This window comes from Venturia canescens, chromosome 3, assembly GCF_019457755.1.
Source record: "Venturia canescens isolate UGA chromosome 3, ASM1945775v1, whole genome shotgun sequence".
In the NCBI taxonomy this organism is placed as follows: Eukaryota; Metazoa; Arthropoda; class Insecta; order Hymenoptera; family Ichneumonidae; genus Venturia; species Venturia canescens.
In genome coordinates this window covers 21,334,783-21,351,827 of record NC_057423.1, presented here as the reverse complement: position 1 = coordinate 21,351,827, position 17,045 = coordinate 21,334,783, and the positions used below count along the sequence as shown (strand labels likewise).

Genomic DNA, 17,045 nt, shown 5'->3' with positions numbered 1-17,045 from the left:
GAAAACCAACAGAGTTTCAAAATGTACTCTTAACGTTGGATAAACTTTTGAAATAAATATATGCAGCATTGTTATTTATTTTCAAAGTTTGACAACTTTAATTCAGATCCGATCAATGGTTACGGAGTCATTGAGTCGCAAATTTGCAAATATTTAAATTTATATAATTTTAGTAGGAAGTAAGATTGAATGCTGGTTACTCGAAAACAATGTCATGTGTTTTGTTTATTTATTTTATACGTTCAATTGCGAGAATAATTTTTTAATAGAGTTATGTTTTATATTGAGATTTCGTGGAGATCAAGTTACAGTCAATTGGTGGATTATTTTATTAAAACTTTATTCCGATTCATTGACGGAGGTGCAAGAGAAAAAGAAAATTTGTTTTTCAACGAATACTATTAAGAGGATGGATCAGTCGGTATATCGTAACCGTGAGTGCGACAGAGATAGCTGCAAATTTCGAAAATTCCAAGTGAGATCAGTCGAAGAATGAAATATACCTTGAAATATTTAAAAATCTTAATCGTCGTTTCTGTGATCTCATGAATTCACGGATGATGAGTGAGTATCCATTCACCGGAAACACACATGAGTAAGGGAGATAATTCTACGCTTGCATGCGAGGAAGAATTAAAATTTGAATATTGCCGCACGCAGTCGTAAAGAGAAACGATCTTTCTCGATCAAGAATTAGTTGAAAAAAAAAAAAAAAAAACAAAAGCGCATCAAATGGTCCGAAAATTGAAACATAAGATTAACAAGAACTCGAGATGATTAAGGAGGGTGGCTACACTCGTCAAAATGATAAGAAATTGATCAAATTTGGTGATAATGTTCTTCAACATCAAGTGCGAAGACACCATTTTTTTCAAAATTTTCTTCTGCTTAGTTATCGAGTAATTACGTATTAAAGCAGATTTCTTATTCCTGGAATGTATACCTGGAAACGTTATGCTTATACACTTGAACTTTAGTGATCAATTACTCGATAACTGTACAGAAGAAAAATCTTAAAAAATTTGTATTGTCAAATTTGGTCCTAAAGAATATGTTCACCAAATTTTATTAAATTCTTATCATTTTTAAATTTTTAATGTATTTAACATGATTTAGCATGGCAACATTGTATCGTCGGTAGCCACCCTCCTTAAAAGCGATGAAACACGATGGATCCATGAACGAACAGACATGCACGTATCGGGGGTTTAGTGGCGGGTCCAAGTTATTAATCGAACGTTACAAAAATGGAAGCGATACATCGATGAGTGTTGTGCATGATAAAATCGACAAACATTTGAGTGCACGCGACTATAGTAGGCAACTATATATATATATATATATTAGGGTGCTTCAAAAAAAATCGATTTTTTTTTTTCGTGGGCCGAAGAGGGATGTTAGTACATATAAAAAAAGTGACTTTCCCAAACTTTGAGATTAAAAAAAATATATTTTGCGATCCCACAAACGATTTTTCTATGTTTTTTTCCTATTTTGAGGAAAATCGTCATGGAAAAAGTCTTAAAAAGTCATGAAACGTTATGCAAACATAAAATGCACTTTCTTTGTTGAATAAGTGAAATATTGTGAGCATAAAATACATTGGAATAATGCGCTGAACATGTGTATTCCAGCATACTACGCAAATTCATTGCAAAATTATGTTATATGTTTTTTGAATAATTAGCTCGGAAATAATTTTTCTCTGCGCTGAATATGAAGCATATTTTTCCCATGTTTTTTGCGAAGCCCCTAGCTCATGTAGCTGTTGAGCTTCGTCCTTGTCGTGGTCACAGTATAGCTCTGTTTATATTGCTTCACGGTCTACAATGTAACAAGTACAAGTGCACTAGTACGAAAAAAAATGTCATACGAACAGAAAAGTCATTTGAGGGACCGTTTAATTAATGATTTTTTTTTTCAACACAAAAGTAAAGTTTCATGTATTCAAGGGAGAAGTGCATTTTATGTTTGCATAACGATTTATGATTTTTTTCATGACGTTTGTCCCCAAAACAGGAAAAAAAAATACAAAAGTCGTTTGAGGGACCGTTATATATTTTTCAAAAGATCTGAAAATTTGAGTAAGTCATTTTTTTTTTACATATACTAACACCCCTCTTCGGCCCACGAAAAAAAAAATATCGATTTTTTTTGAAGCACCCTAATATATATATATACTGTTACACAGTGGTCCAAATCACTCAGGCCGGATATGACGAGCCAGGACAGAGAAGGAGATCGAAAGAGAGAGAATACTCGATGAAAACGGGAGTGGAGAATGAGAGAAGGGCGAGAGGGTAAAATCATTTTCAAAAACGGATGAGAGAGAGAGAGAAAGGATGAGAACGATGGTGACAAATAGCGAGAAAGAAACGAGAATTCGAGTGGCGCTCTACAGGGTGCTCATTCCTATGCATTCGAATACAAAGTAACAAACTATCGAACGTTTGTTGCTGCTTCAAGAGCTCGTTGCGGGTTGCGGATCTCCATAGAGACGAAACAGGGCAGAAAAAAACTCGAATATAAACGAAGAAAGAAATGACGAAGAGAGGAAGACGATGGAAATAGTCGGGCGAAGAAGCGGTAAGAAGTGAGAGTATTCTTGGCTCATTTTTTTATCCTCGCGTCAGTCTCCGACATAATTTGTATATGAATGTTGCGCGTATCGAACAAAACTGACCGAGCTATCGCAAACGCGTGGAGTCCAACGAAATCATCTAAAAAAACTCTCGAATAATTCCAGTAAATCTCCGATTTTGTTTTCTGCCGAATCTGCAATTCGTTATTTTTCAACCCACATCAATGACTCGTGAAATAAAAAAATGATTAATTATAAATCTTTTTTTCGTTAATATCGTTGGACTCCAACGTTGCAAACTTCAGCGTCATGACGGAATAGATCTACGTTTATAGAAATCCACATACGTGCACTATAGCTCTCGTAAGATGTATACATGTATACGCGTACATAAACGTGTGTACGGATGGTATAGGAAATCCAGTTTCTCCTCTCCTCTGCTATTCGTCCATCAAACCCTTATTCAAGGATCTATATATATATATAGATATATAGTGTGTATATTCATCCATAGACCGCGAGGTACGCACTGTGCTGGTGTGTGTGTCCAAACCCTCGATCCCTTGCACAAACTCCCGAAAACGTTGCACCGCGTTTGGGATATCTCTCTCTCCTTCTCTGCACACACTTGAAAGAACCAAAGCGGGCATACGCAATCAATATACAGGCTGGTTCAAAAAACGTTCAAAAAATGGCCGTTGGAGTAAATAAACGAATTTTGCAATTTTAATAAAACAATTAAGTAACGTTATAAGTGCTTTATTCAAACGTGCTTTTGCGGTAAACGTTGAAAGTGATATCCTACGTTGTATGTTAATTTAGCTGAAAATTAAGCGGATCGTCGATAAGTCAGAAATGTATACGCTAATAATCGGCATCGAGCAGCGTATCTCTACGGTTGATCGCCGTCGAGAGTAATATATTGTATAAATATTTCTTTCGACATTTCTTCAATTGTATACGATGCGGTTTTCTATTGATCGGTCCGATTAAAATAGTAGGTATAAGGCGTAGTAACACGCACACGGAGAAAACGAGGCCGAAAATTCTAGAGGAAAGTACTAAGAATATAGTATCTTGGGGATAGTATATATTTTAGGGTTGCAGCATTAATTCGAAGAGCAGTTATAGCAATTTTTCTATCCACCATAATAAAAAGACCAATACTCATCCATTTTATTCGAAAGAGCGTTTTTCCCCATAAGCATATAGTAAAAAATCTTTTCCTGAAAATCCTGAAAAAAAAACGATATGTATGGTAAAATGTCGAACGTATTCGGTCTACATTCGTGTATTTATCATAGAATTTACTATGCTAACTGTCAAAATTTCTAATTTACAATACATTTTCACTTATCAGTAAGTGCTAGTCTGACATGATAAATAACACTCGGAAACAAAACGAAATATATAGTTCTAACTCGTGCATCACTTTTTGCTATGTACATAAAGCTGTTTAGAATTGAAGGGACGAAAAATTGGAAAATTCAAAAAATGTTTGTGATTGGTGTTTGTAATCGGTGCCTAAATACTTTTAAAATTCTTGAAAAGTAATATATTCCTGACTATAGAAAACAAATCCGTTATCTCCGTGCACGCATAGGAAATTCTTGTATAGAGCCGTACTTTCGTATTGCTGGGTATGCGTATACGAAATACGGCGCTCGCAGTTATTCCATGAGGGTGAATAACGCACGCGTACTATGCATACCGAACGTCGTGTGCACGCGGACAAAAAGTGCGTGAGTATGCGCGTTCTATCGAGCGGCCAAGACAAGAGTGCACACGCACACGTGTATATACTCTTGCACGCACGTTAATACGAAAGCGACGTGAGAGCACGGCCGCCAATGGCGGCAAGAGAATCAATAGATGCGCGTTGCATCTTATACCCCTCTCATCAGTCGTCCCCTGCCGTTTTTTTCGACAGCCACACGAACCAGAGACCGATTCGAGGGCTTCTCTCTTTAGGTTAAAAGGCTGCTGCTTCGCGACATTCGACACGGCTCCATCGCACTTTTCGAGCTATCAATCCGATTTGGAGAACATCACCCTTTTCACACTTTTTTATTTCTAGCTCTCTATCGTCAATAATCCGCGCTTCCCTTACTTTCAAAATTTCCGACTATATTATATGAATATCAAACGACTAATATTTAAAGTATATTACAAACAAACGTATATACGAGGAAACAGTCTTTGATCAACTTGAATCGTTAAAGATTCCTCGTTTGTTCGAGGAAGGTCAAAAGGTCGCCCGTTTACCTGGTGACAGAATTGTGTGTGCGTCCGAAAATGAGAAATAGGCGCGAGAGTGGGGATGAGCAGAGGAGTATTGCGTAGGCATCGACAGCTGAGGATGAGTACCAAGTTGAAGCTTAGACAATGGCGAAGGTAAATATACCATTGTTGCGGTTGATAGCGGTGCTGGTGCTACTGATGCTGTTGTCGCTGGTGCTGCTTCCACTGGAGTTTCGACCGGGCCGCCGGGAGGGCGGTCAGGCAGGCAGGCATCGACGCGAGCAGGGTGGAAAACTTTTGGCGCGTGGGTGTAAGAATGAGCCTGGAGGGGGCAGCAACGAGTAAGACGCGAAGGTGCAAAGGAAAAGGGTCAAGCCCTTGGTGCGGCGTAAGAGGCCGCATAGGTGAAAGTGAGACCGCGGAGGTAAAACGAGTTAGGACGGATGTTTGAAGAGGGAGCGAGAGAGCGCGCGCGTATATGGAAGGAGGTTAATGATTAGTCTTCCGAGGTCGGGGGCTGTTGCCGGGTGCAGGTCGCTCGGTTTCATATTATATACCCCCCCCCCCCCCCCCCCTCCTCTTCCAGTCCTCTTCCACGAAATGTCCGTATACGTTATCGTTCTCCCGCACATCCCCGATCTATCCATCCTTCCACCCACCAATCCTTCTCTTACTTCTTCGCAATGTACTCGCTCTCTTTGCTTCGCTTCGCGTACATTTCGCCAACCATCCTGAAATTTCGGGAACCCCCCGCTCCCACTCACGAGGCAACGCAGCCGCGGCTGTTCATCCCCGAAAACGGGAGAGCGACGACGCCTTCTATTCACGCACGTCAAGGGGCGCCAGGGGTTGCAAGGTTGTTCTCCCCTCCACCAAATTTTACCACAGCCATCAGGGCTGTAACCCTCCGCATGATTTTGCAGGTGCATCGCTTCGAGAAGGCACTCTTTGCTTTTTCCACTTTTCATCATTTCATATCCTTTCCGCGTACCACTTATTTCTTTTCTTTTTTCGTCGTATCTGTTACTCGAACACTGCGAGGAGTTTTTTTATAACGAATTTTACGAAAGCTCGTGTCGGTAAAGATCTGAAAATTGGTACTCCAAATATATTTCATCGCTTAAAATGCGAGAATTCGTGACATTGAAATAAAAAAAAAAAATTTCACTTTTCATGCGACTAGAGAATAAAAAAATAGCAAGTAAAGGGGCGAGGATGATCTATTTGTACGCGTATATATAATAATATGAAAGTATAAAATTTCGAGTTGATTCGCGGTGTAATATTTTGATCTAAGCAGAGTAGTGAGAGAAGGAAATGAAAAAAAAAAAAAAAAAAAAATGAGCCAAGGGGGAAAAGACTCCCGTACGAGCACGTGGGCGAAGACAGCCCTGAAAGTAGATAGGACTGTAGCGTTGGGCCGTTCGCGCGGGCCGCCCGGCACCACGGCAACCCGGTTGTCGCAAGTGAAAGTGGTAGAGAGCGCAAGGGAAAGTGATGCGACTGTGTAGTGTGCGTCTCTGGCTGCGTACAGCGTACCGCGGACACCGAGAGAAGGCGCCGGGGGGGTTGCGTCGGAGGCAGCATGGTATCGGTGGTTGGCGGTCGTTGGCAGTCTTCGAAGGGAGCCGAGAACGTAAGGGAGGAAAGGGAGAGAAGGCGGTAGCGGCGCTAACCTTGCAGCCCTCTTTGCCCATCAAGCTATAGGAAGGGGAAACGCCAGGAATACAAGGCAGGCAGGCAGGCAGGCAGGCAGGCGCGCGCGCGCGGTGAGCTTGAAATACGAAGAGAGAAAGTTTGCTCGCCGGCCGGCTCAACGGTAGCGGGGGTGCGAGCCACGGGGTCCCAGTGACGGGCGTGACGTAGTCGGAGGAGGATGTACACCCCTGTTGGTGACGGCCCCAGCAACCACCAACCATCCTTGGTCAATCCATGGTGGCTTCATCCACCAGGTATTTTAATCCTCTTTTTCACTATTTTTATCCTTTATTTTCATCGCAAATGAATTTCCGTCCTTCATCCACTTTTCTCGCGTCATATCCCGTTCGGAAGTGAATCGGGCGGTTCAATAACCCTCTCCGGATTCAATTGATTCCGGTCCTCTATCGTCAATTTATATATAAAATCTCGTCATGAACTCTATCCGAACGAAGCCCCCGCGATGCTGAATCGATCCGGCGATTATACTCCTCCTAATGCAATTGCAACTCCAGTATATTTTTATTTTTCATTTTTCATATATATATATACACCGATCGCGAATTGTTTATTTCGCTCTGCTCTCTTCCTCGGAGTCAATAGGTCGCTCAGGCACTTTGCCCGCGTTCACCCAACAGTTGCGCATTCGTTTTAATCAACAATTTATTTTTTTAACACATTGTGTTTTACTATTTTTTATTTTATTATATCTTTCGCCGCGTGTATATTAACCTCGAATGCGCGAAGCAAATAAAATGAAGAAAATAAACTAACGGCACTGCATCACTTTTGGACAAAGGTCCAAATTTTTCGCGCCGTGGCGTTTCTCGTTTCTAAATGCCTCTTTTATCCTCGGAGTTTTCGACCAAAACGAGATCATCCTCCCACCAACCTTTTCGCCCGCGGATTTCGAGGCATCTTCTCGTTGCGCGCACGAGTTTTATACTACTATAGCAGAAAAGGAGAGGCCTCTTCCCAACGCAAATACCTTTTCCCTTCTACCGGGAACTAACCCGCTCAAAGGTCGTCGTCGTTGTCCTCCTCGCCTCCTCCTCCTCCTCCTCCTCCTCATCCTGGTGTCTTCGGTGTTGTTTCTCGGAGAGCTTATAAGAATGCCAAGATCTTGTATTCATGCTGGTCACACCGATTTACCGATCGTTGCGACGCAACTTCGTTGTTGAAAACTCTCCCATATTTTTTTCCTCTTCTTTTCAACGGGAAGAGACGCGCATGCATCACGCGACGAGCGATATGAAAAATGTGGAATTTTTTTTTTTTTTTTTTTTTCACTCCACACATTACTCTAACGGGTTGTCGATCAACCTTTTTCCTTTCCGCGATTCTCGAGAGTGGTAAATTCTTAGTTTCGGTAGTTGCCAATGAAACAACAATATAGACGTACTGCGGATCTTCATTTTTGACCGACAGCATCGAACATGTGCATACGTCAATCATTGTTTTCACCGCGGAAATAGACATCGATAAGGAAAAACTATTTTCTTATTTGCATTATTTCAGCGCTAATAGAAATATCAAACAAAATGTCTATATAAAAATAGCGCATGTTCGATTCGATTATTATAATCGGGCCGGTGGATTACATAAAAGAAATGGAGTCGATGCGCGTGAGAAAATGAAAATTTTTGTGCCGAGTTCAGGCGCGACGATATACGAAAGAGGGGAGAGAGGAATAGTTGAAGAGAGAGAGAACGAGAACGCGAAGCGCGGGGGCCCTACTGTCGCGTTGCGTTCAAGAGAGAGAGAGAGAGTAGAATTCGAATTTATGTGTGTTGTGCGTGTACGTACACAGGCTCGAGCGAGGAGGGCGAAAGAGACAGCGAGCGGGAGAACGAGAGGCGCGTGTGGTATAGATCGCTCTGAAAGGAACTCTAAAGAGGGCCCTCTAGGACACAGTCCAATCGAGATCGCGCCTCGTGTCAGGGCGCACAACGCACGTTTGTCCATCGTTGCGCGTTCGTGCTTTTTTTTATTATACACAATCGCGGTTGTTCACACAGAGAGTTCCGTATCGCGGTATTAGGACTAGCGACACGAGTCTGCCGTCACACGGTCTTGATCTTTATTTCTTCCTTTCTTCTTCGCGTCTTTTCAATCTCGGTTTCACAAAGTCAGCTATACCGATTATTCGCATATAGCAAACAAAACGGCCTATGCATTGTCATATTTTGTTTAGATACTTGTTTTTATTTACGCTGTGCCTTGATGTGTGCGTGGCTGCGTCCGGATGTGCGTGAATTTTTAGTCATCCCGTATCGACATAAAAAAGTTTTGCCTTCCGAGTGATTTTTCGGTGTCTGCTCAAGTGCTTTTCCGAATCTTCGTATCTCGTTACAATAGATAGATTGTAATAACTTGACACGTTTTCGACAACAAAGTAGGTGGTGAAGCGAAGAGGTTTCCGTACGATCTGGTGCTGCGTATGTTTTTGTATAGGTAGGTGATACGTCAACATAAGAATGCGAATCGGTGTTTACGTTGTGCGCACTTTTGACTCTGTGCCTCGGAACGATTACGAGATTTATGGCATTGCAAGAAATTGCTGGTATTGCGTGGAAAAGCAAAAAGCTGTATTTGTGCTCTCTGTCAACCGAAAGTTTGATTGTAGAATGTTAATCGACGAAGAAATTACCAGTTTTCTAGTAGTGAGTCACCACCATACATTTTTCCACGTGTTCCGCCAATTTTGTTTTCAACTCCTACTAACCTCGTCGTCGTCTCATGTAAAAAAAGAAATTAGCATCGGAGATAGACGAGTGACAGCACACGCTCAAAAGCAACATCGTTAGCATTTATGGATATGTTAAATCATTCGTATTTAAGGAGGGTGGCTACGTTCGTCAAATTGATAAGAAATTGATCAATTTTGATGATAATGTTCTTCAACATCAAGTGCGAAGACACCATTTTTTTTCAAAATTTTCTTCTGCTTATAGTTATCGAGTAATTACGCATTAAAGCAGATTTCTTATGCCCGGAATGTATACCTATATATATGGAAACCCTATGCTGATACACGTGAACTTTAATGATAAATTACTCGATAACTGTGAAGAAGAAAAATCTTAAAAAATTTGTATTGTCAAATTTAACTCTAAAGAATATGTTCACCAAATTTAATTAAATTCTTATCATTTTGAAATTTTTAATGTATTTTACATGGTTTAGCATGGCAACATTGTATCGTCCCTAGGCACCCTCCTTAAGCTACATCGTTGATCCGTAAAAATGAGAAAAAAAAGAGAAAATAACATATGAGCATATAACGCGTGATAACGCACGTGTAGGGAAAGGAAGCATCGAATTGAATTAGAACTGAAGAAATTTTAACATAAAAATGATATATCGGAAAAGTGTCATCATCACTATAGATACAAGAATTGTGTGCTATGCTATACGCAACGAACGTATAAAAAATATGAAACACAAAGTTTACGTTTCTTTGTCATGGAACTCGGTCGTAATCCGATTTTATATTATTGCAAGATTCGCACATTGTGCGGTTGAGAAGCTATTGAAGTTGAATATTTTTTTCATGCATTATATTTATCAATTTGACAATAATAGAGACGGGTTAAGAAAATCGAGTTGACGAACAACGTGTACGTTCCGCGACAATTGTTTATTTTGTTTTTCATTACCACTAGTACATATAAGAACTGAGATAAAGGCGACGATAACATGCACGAGCGAGCGAGCAAACACGAGAGGTGGGGATTTGCAGTGTCTTTGGACTACGCGCAACTTGGGCGTTGGGCGTTAGTACGTTCCTCCACGGCATCTCGGGCCTATATGGGCTGTGAGCCGAAGGCACAGTACTATTAAGCTAATAGTAAGCGCAGTAGTAACGGAGCTCTTTCCACTTTTTTTTCTTCGCTATCGTTTCCTCTTCCTCTTCCATCTCATATTTCCTTCCTTCTCTTTCTCCCGTTTTCGGTTTCGTCAAAGTTATTTCGTTCCCGTCCACGTGGGCTTTGTTCTACGCTGCTGTGTTGCCTTCAGCTCTTCTGTACCAATTATTCATCTTCTCTCTCGCTCCCATAATCTCCGGAGATTTCTCTTATTCAACGTGAATGAAACAACATTCCAAATTATTCGTACGGTTAAGCGTGTGCTGTCACAGAGAGCAGCGAGGGAAGGGGAGCGAGATAGAGAAAGAGAGAAAATGTAGAAACGGATGGAAGGGTGGAGTTTTATTTTCCTTTTTTTTTTTAATTTTTTAAAATTTTCTATCGTTTATCTCCTGTTTTTATAATTTTTATAATTCCTTTGTTTTACGATTAGTCTCTCTTATTACCTGAGTAATTGTTGCTCGTGCGTATGATAAATCATCGAGGGGCGGGATATTTTTGCGATGGGGGAATTGAGGATTGTTCAGTTCAATAAGTATATGCAACGAAAATGTATCATTCCGAGAGTTGAACATTTCTTCGTACCCACAATCTGCAAACTTGGAATGAAAATGAATTGTAAATGAAGAGAAAAGAGTTAAAAAAAAACAACATTTTTTATGGTAATTTATAACCGAGTCTCTTGATAGCTTTTGGACGTAGTTCGATAATATAACGCGATCGCAAAATTCGGTGGAAATATTTTATTTTCACAAACATATACGATAAAAAAAATTATAAAACCAAGTGTAAATAATTTCAACAGAACAATTGGAAAAAAATTTCACACCTTTTATCTTATTCTAAAAGCTTAATCAATTGACAAAAAATTCCATTTCCAAGTTACGTGCAGCATGAAAATTTATGATATCGATTCGAGGCCAAGTATTTAAGGGTAATTTGGAATATTCATTCTTATGGGGGAACCATCAGGAATTAGAGAGAGTTCTAATGAATCAAAAATGTTACTATTTGAGTTACGTACAGACCTAAAATTTATGATATCAATCGGAGGACAAGCGTTTTATTAGCAATTCCCAGTTTGAATGAAATTGTTCTATGGAGCGTTTAAATAAAAAAAAAAAAAAAAAATCACATCGAAGGTATTGTAATTTGTTACTCTATGGTGGCAGAGATTTAAAAGATAATCGATTCCCAAACATAGTATATGCGGCGACAAAAAAAAACCGTATTGGCGCAAGTGCAAGGAAATGTTCTTGTTCGACGACGCTGAAGTTTGCAACGTTGGAGTTCAACGAAATGAACGAAAATAACATTTGAGATTCACCAATTTTTTATTTCACGAAATATCGGTGCGGGTTGAAAAACTGTACGAACTGCGAATTCGGCAGGGAACGAAGCTAGAGAATTACTGGAATTATTGGAGGGTATTTTTTTTAGATCGTTTCGTTGCAAACTTCAGCGTCATTGATGTTCCCGTGATGTTGGCGACATTTTTTGTGGAAACTATAAGATGAAAAAAAATAAGGAGGGTCGATTTCTCGTATTCGAGTATTAAACTAGAATTTTGATGACATATTTTTTGTTTTTTATTCTCTACATTTCCGGATAAGTCTACAGGTGATTGAACAGCCACGTGTACAACGTTCAATTATACGGTAACACCTGGTGTCTCTCTTTTCCTCATTCACCAACGAAAAGATGCTCTTGCGTGCTACTCTCACGCGCAGTCATTTCATACGAGCCAAAATACTCTTTTAACGAGTTTTCAAATATTTTCATTTTTATTATTACTTGTAATTTTCTATATAATGTTTTCATCACTCTAACGCCCAAACATCTATTACGCGCATAACACTACAATAATTCATGTAATACTTGCCAGTTAATGGAATCTCTGAATAATCTGTTCGCTTTATGCATAGATTCTGCTGCTTTTCCGTGAAGAGCTACTGAGTCAATTATAATGAAACTTATAAGAGATCAAAGATGATGATGTGTGAGATTAAAAAAAAAAAAAACAAAAACAAAAATTCACCAAAAGAAAAAACGAGTTATCTCGATATTCGAAACATTAATATGTGACTGTTCGCACGAACAAAATTTGGCTGTCAAACGACGCATCACTGTGCGTTGAATATTACTACATTCAAAGCTTTATAAGCTATTAAAATATATAGTTTAATGAAAAATGTTGAAACGTTAAGAATCCATTTTGAAGTTGTTTATTGGTAGAAAACCTGGATTATTATGCTTGGCATTGAAAAATGGATGTTATGCAGGTGAGGCCTGCAGAGACACAATATATATTGGAGTGGTTCGGACAAAATCGATAATTTTTTCTTCTTTGCTCGACGTGGGGATAAGTATATAGCATACGAAATAAGTCACTCATCCAAAAGGTGGGATTTAAAAAAAAAATCCCGAAAACAAATAAAAGCACCTAATGCATTGGATGATTTCCATTTCTTGGTACACGTAAAAAATGAACAAAAAAAAGTATCAAATTTTTTTAAAAATTCATTTTTCCCTTCAAATAAAATAATATGTCGTCAATTATAAAAAAAATCCTGAATAACGATGAAACGGCTCAAGATTTGAAAAAAAATTTTTCTATTTTTTTGTGAATAATGAAATTTTCTATAACGTGTAGTCCTGGGTGGTGTAGCCGAAATAATCAGGCAGGATTTCTTCACCCCACGAGTTGTGCAGGGTCCGATTGACATTGATCGCCACACGTTCCCTACACTATATTATATTGGTCGTTGTTGTTATTGTTGTGTAGAAGCGGGGAGAAAACGTGAATTCGTAAACGGACCAAACCGACCCGAGCATCAATGAAAAACAAAATTTAAATGGTACGAGTTATTTTTTCCTTGATCATTGATTGTATCGGAGGTCCAGAAAATCATGACATGACTTTCAAATGGACATAAAAAAACTGTTGATATTCCTAGGAATGACCGACTATAGCGGGCCCCGCAACTAAATTAATTAATAAAGAATTTTCGAATCTGCCGGGGATATTTGTGGTTCGAACAAATTATTTAGTGATTTTCACAATTCCTTGATTCTATTTGAATAAGTGATAGAAAGACATACGGCAATTTCATGGTCGGGGAACTTCTTTTTCATTTTCAAAAAAGTATTACGGGTTTCCGCGTTGATAAAAATCTAATTAAAAACTACAATATAATTCCAACCACGAACCGTACGCTCGAAACGATAATATTCACAAAATATATACGCCAACAGATCTCAGACCGGATACCATAGTGGGATCAAATTGAACCGTAGAATTTAACTTTTGGGATCGCGATGATGGATGACTAAATGCATTTACGAAATTCGTTGCTACATTTAATGTTGTTGTCAATTTTTTTCTGGCGGTAAGCAATAATCATCTCAATGTGATTAAATATTAAAACTTTGAGTAAATTTTTATTCACCGTTGTAAAACAATCGCTTATTTTGGTTAACCCATTCTGTTGAATTTTTGTGCTTTTTTCGAACCTGTTTTTATTTCTTTTTAATATATCCACGCAGAAAATTATTGTAAGTTTATTTTTCGTGATCCCCGATATCTTTTGTCTTTTACGAATTTGTAGCTTACTTTGAGTTTCTTTACAAGTTTTAATATCATGATACTAGTTGCACGATTACGAAAAAAATCTCTCAAATTAGGCAGGACGATGGAAAAAATCTGCTGACAGATTTTATGTAATCAGTCAAATAATTTTACTTCCAAAATTTGTAGCTATTTCTTTCGGATCTCTACTTTTATGTCCACGACTGACATTTAAGGGTTTTCAAAATGGCTCTGGTATTTCAACAAATGGTGTTCGATATATTATGTGGTGGGAAAATATAAAGATCTTCATTGGATCTGGTATAGTATTGAGTCGACGGTATCGAAGTATTGTTATTGATTTTTCTACCCGAAGGGATGAAGAATTGATATTTTTTCCTTGTATGAATTTTTTATCACAATTATTGAAGATATTCGGAAAAGCCCGCGTTGTCTGACGCTTCTTTACGTTTTACGTTTAATTTTCAACCTTCGTTGAGGGCCACAAGAGAAAAAACGGGAGTGAAAGATATGGAAACAGTGAGAGAGAGAGAGAGAGAGAGAGAGAGAGAGAGAGAGAGAGAGAGAGAGAAAGAGAGAAAGAAAACCCTTCCACAACCCCCGGGATTCCAGGGGCTGCGTTTTCGTTCTTTCCACCCTCTGGCAATTACACTCAGAGATCCGTGTGCGCCCAGCGATGGGCTTTGCAATATACATACTTTCATATATATGTATGTGTATACTGATCTGCATATATTGTCAAAAGCCTGTACCTCACCGTGCCTTTCCCTCTCTCTCGCTCTCTCACTTCGTGTACTTTGCTTCCCTCGATTCGCTCCTCGAGTCGAGGAAAGAGGTGGAGAGAATGGTAGAGGACGAAGAGTGGGAATTTTCGGGAGGGTTGAAAGTTAGGGTAGTTCCTGAAGCGAGCATGCCGAGCCAGAAGCAAAATTGTACACCCCTGCTGCAATATCGACTATGTTTCGTGCAGAAACGACGAAACGATAGACAGAAAAAGAGATGAATATCTATTCATCTCACTCTCTGCGTTCCCTCTTGCAGAATGCGATTTTCCACGACGTTATCGCCCTTCGAGCGAGCATTGCGTTGTTCTCTCCCCATATAATTCCACGATGCTTTCAATCCTACCAACAACACTTGTACCCCCACCCTCGCTCTATTCCTTTCCAGTCTCGTATCGACTGTATATCTCTCATATATAAAGGCTCATGCACAACCTTATTTAAAATACTCTTCGCCAAAATGCCACCAATGACGTTGAATTTTTCTATTTTACTAATCGCATATTTGAAAAGGAATGTGAATTGAAGTGGAAAAAACAAATGTTTTTTTCGATGGACTTGAACGTTGTAAACTTCACCGTCATAGTCGCCATATACGATTGTAAATATATTCCTGTTGCTATCTCCATCATGATAGAACAAAAAAAAAACAAAACAGAGAACATCCTTTTAATTATATTTTAGGCAGTCCAGAAAAACAGTTGTATACCAATGTTTATATTTGACAATTCGTTGAAAGTTGAGAAGAAATTTGTACATAATATGACATACGATATTAGAATCAGCATCATATTTTTTGACAAAATCTGCGAAATTTCCATGACTGCTTATAGTTTTTTTTATTGTTACGATCCAACGATGTTTTTTTGTCATTAATCAACGATTGATCAGACGAGACTTGTGCAATTGATGTTTTGAATTTTCAAAGGACATTATGCAGTCACCTAATCTGGCCTCGAATTAAAAAGAAAAAATAGTATTGAGTATGACTAAATCGATGGCCAATCGGTTCTAATCTGTAACTGTCTCTCTCGCACTAACGTGTTGACCTCGTCGATCGAGTTTCAAAGATAAAGTAAATCTCTCTCAATGTAATATTTATGATGACATTAATTTTGTTATATTTTTTCTTATATTTCATTGCACTGTCGTCTCTCGATTCTCGGAGAGCGTTTTAAAATTCTATCGCTCTTACGGATTGATCGTAATATATAGAGACGCAGTCTTGACGCCAATATATAGTAAACAAGAGACGGTGGAATGAGAATGAAGAAATCGGTTGATGAAAAACGAGCGAGATGAGCAAGGCCGAATAATGATGAAGAAACGCACAGAATTTTCTTGGCTTGACATCATCGTCATAGCCGCCGCCCCCCACTCCCCCCGCGATCCACTCCATGCAAATAAGTGATTGCACGGAAGTGAAACTGGGCGTTGTTGACTGCTTTTTTTGATGCTCACAAGAGCGCTCGATTTTGATTATATAGATCGCGTATCTGTAAAAGGCAGAGAGGAGAAGGAGCAACGGCCGAGGAAACGAGGGTAAAGGGGTAAGAAGAGCCCCTTCCCCCAAGATCGGGCGGCGCGGGGAGATATCGAGAATGATTCAAACGCGTGAGCGAACCTGCACCGTATCATAGTTTTTCATATCCACGCGTCTACTTATGTGTTCATTTGTATATGTACTTATAAGAACTCTTGCATGTGTGCATCCGGAGGAGCATAAAACACGCATACGTGCGACTCCGCAACGCGGAGAAGCTTGTATGCGTGAGCTCGAAGCGCGCGTGCGGCCCCGCGATGACCTTGAACGGTCCACCTCTACCAACTCCCAACTCCCGCGTACACTTACTTCTCTCTTGCGCTCCTCCTGGCTTCTGCCTCCCGCCCCTCTTGCCCCCTTCTACGTTCCACGCTTTACGTGCCCTCTCTGCGCCGCGGTGCGGTTCTAACGCACCAAGCGTCAAAGCTTCATTTCTCCGCCTCCGACCTGTTGTCGACTTTTCTATATAATAATAAATATACAGTGAACAGCAGCACGAATCGGAAAATACAAAGGTTCGTGAACAAGAGGGCGGCGCTCTCTCATTCGTTTATCGAATTTTCATGTTCCGGTGCTCCGATTACGTATACCGGCTAATTTCATATGTCAGATTATTGTAACGAAAAAAATGCTGCAAATTAAAATTTGCAAATTCCTTCCTCAGATGGTCTAGATGCACGATGCTCAAAGCTTACTCTACGAGGTGCTATATTTTTCATTTTGGTTTCCTCATAGAGGGAGC

At 39.6% G+C, this 17,045-nt stretch overlaps 1 protein-coding gene across 2 annotated transcripts in view; it reads left to right on the top strand.

Moving 5' to 3' along the window:
* The first annotated feature begins 6,686 nt into the window (after nucleotides 1-6,686).
* The window catches only part of chinmo (Chronologically inappropriate morphogenesis), an 81,792-nt gene continuing 71,433 nt past the window's right edge, over nucleotides 6,687-17,045 (top strand). Inside the window, exon 1 of one of the 2 annotated variants that reach the window (XM_043413955.1) lies at nucleotides 6,687-6,774. In XM_043413955.1, coding sequence (XP_043269890.1) covers nucleotides 6,699-6,774 — 76 coding nt within the window. In that variant the 5' untranslated portion in view covers nucleotides 6,687-6,698. Of the gene's footprint in view, nucleotides 6,775-8,421; nucleotides 8,975-17,045 lie in introns of those variants that run through there. The other variant, XM_043413956.1, reaches the window with a different exon arrangement.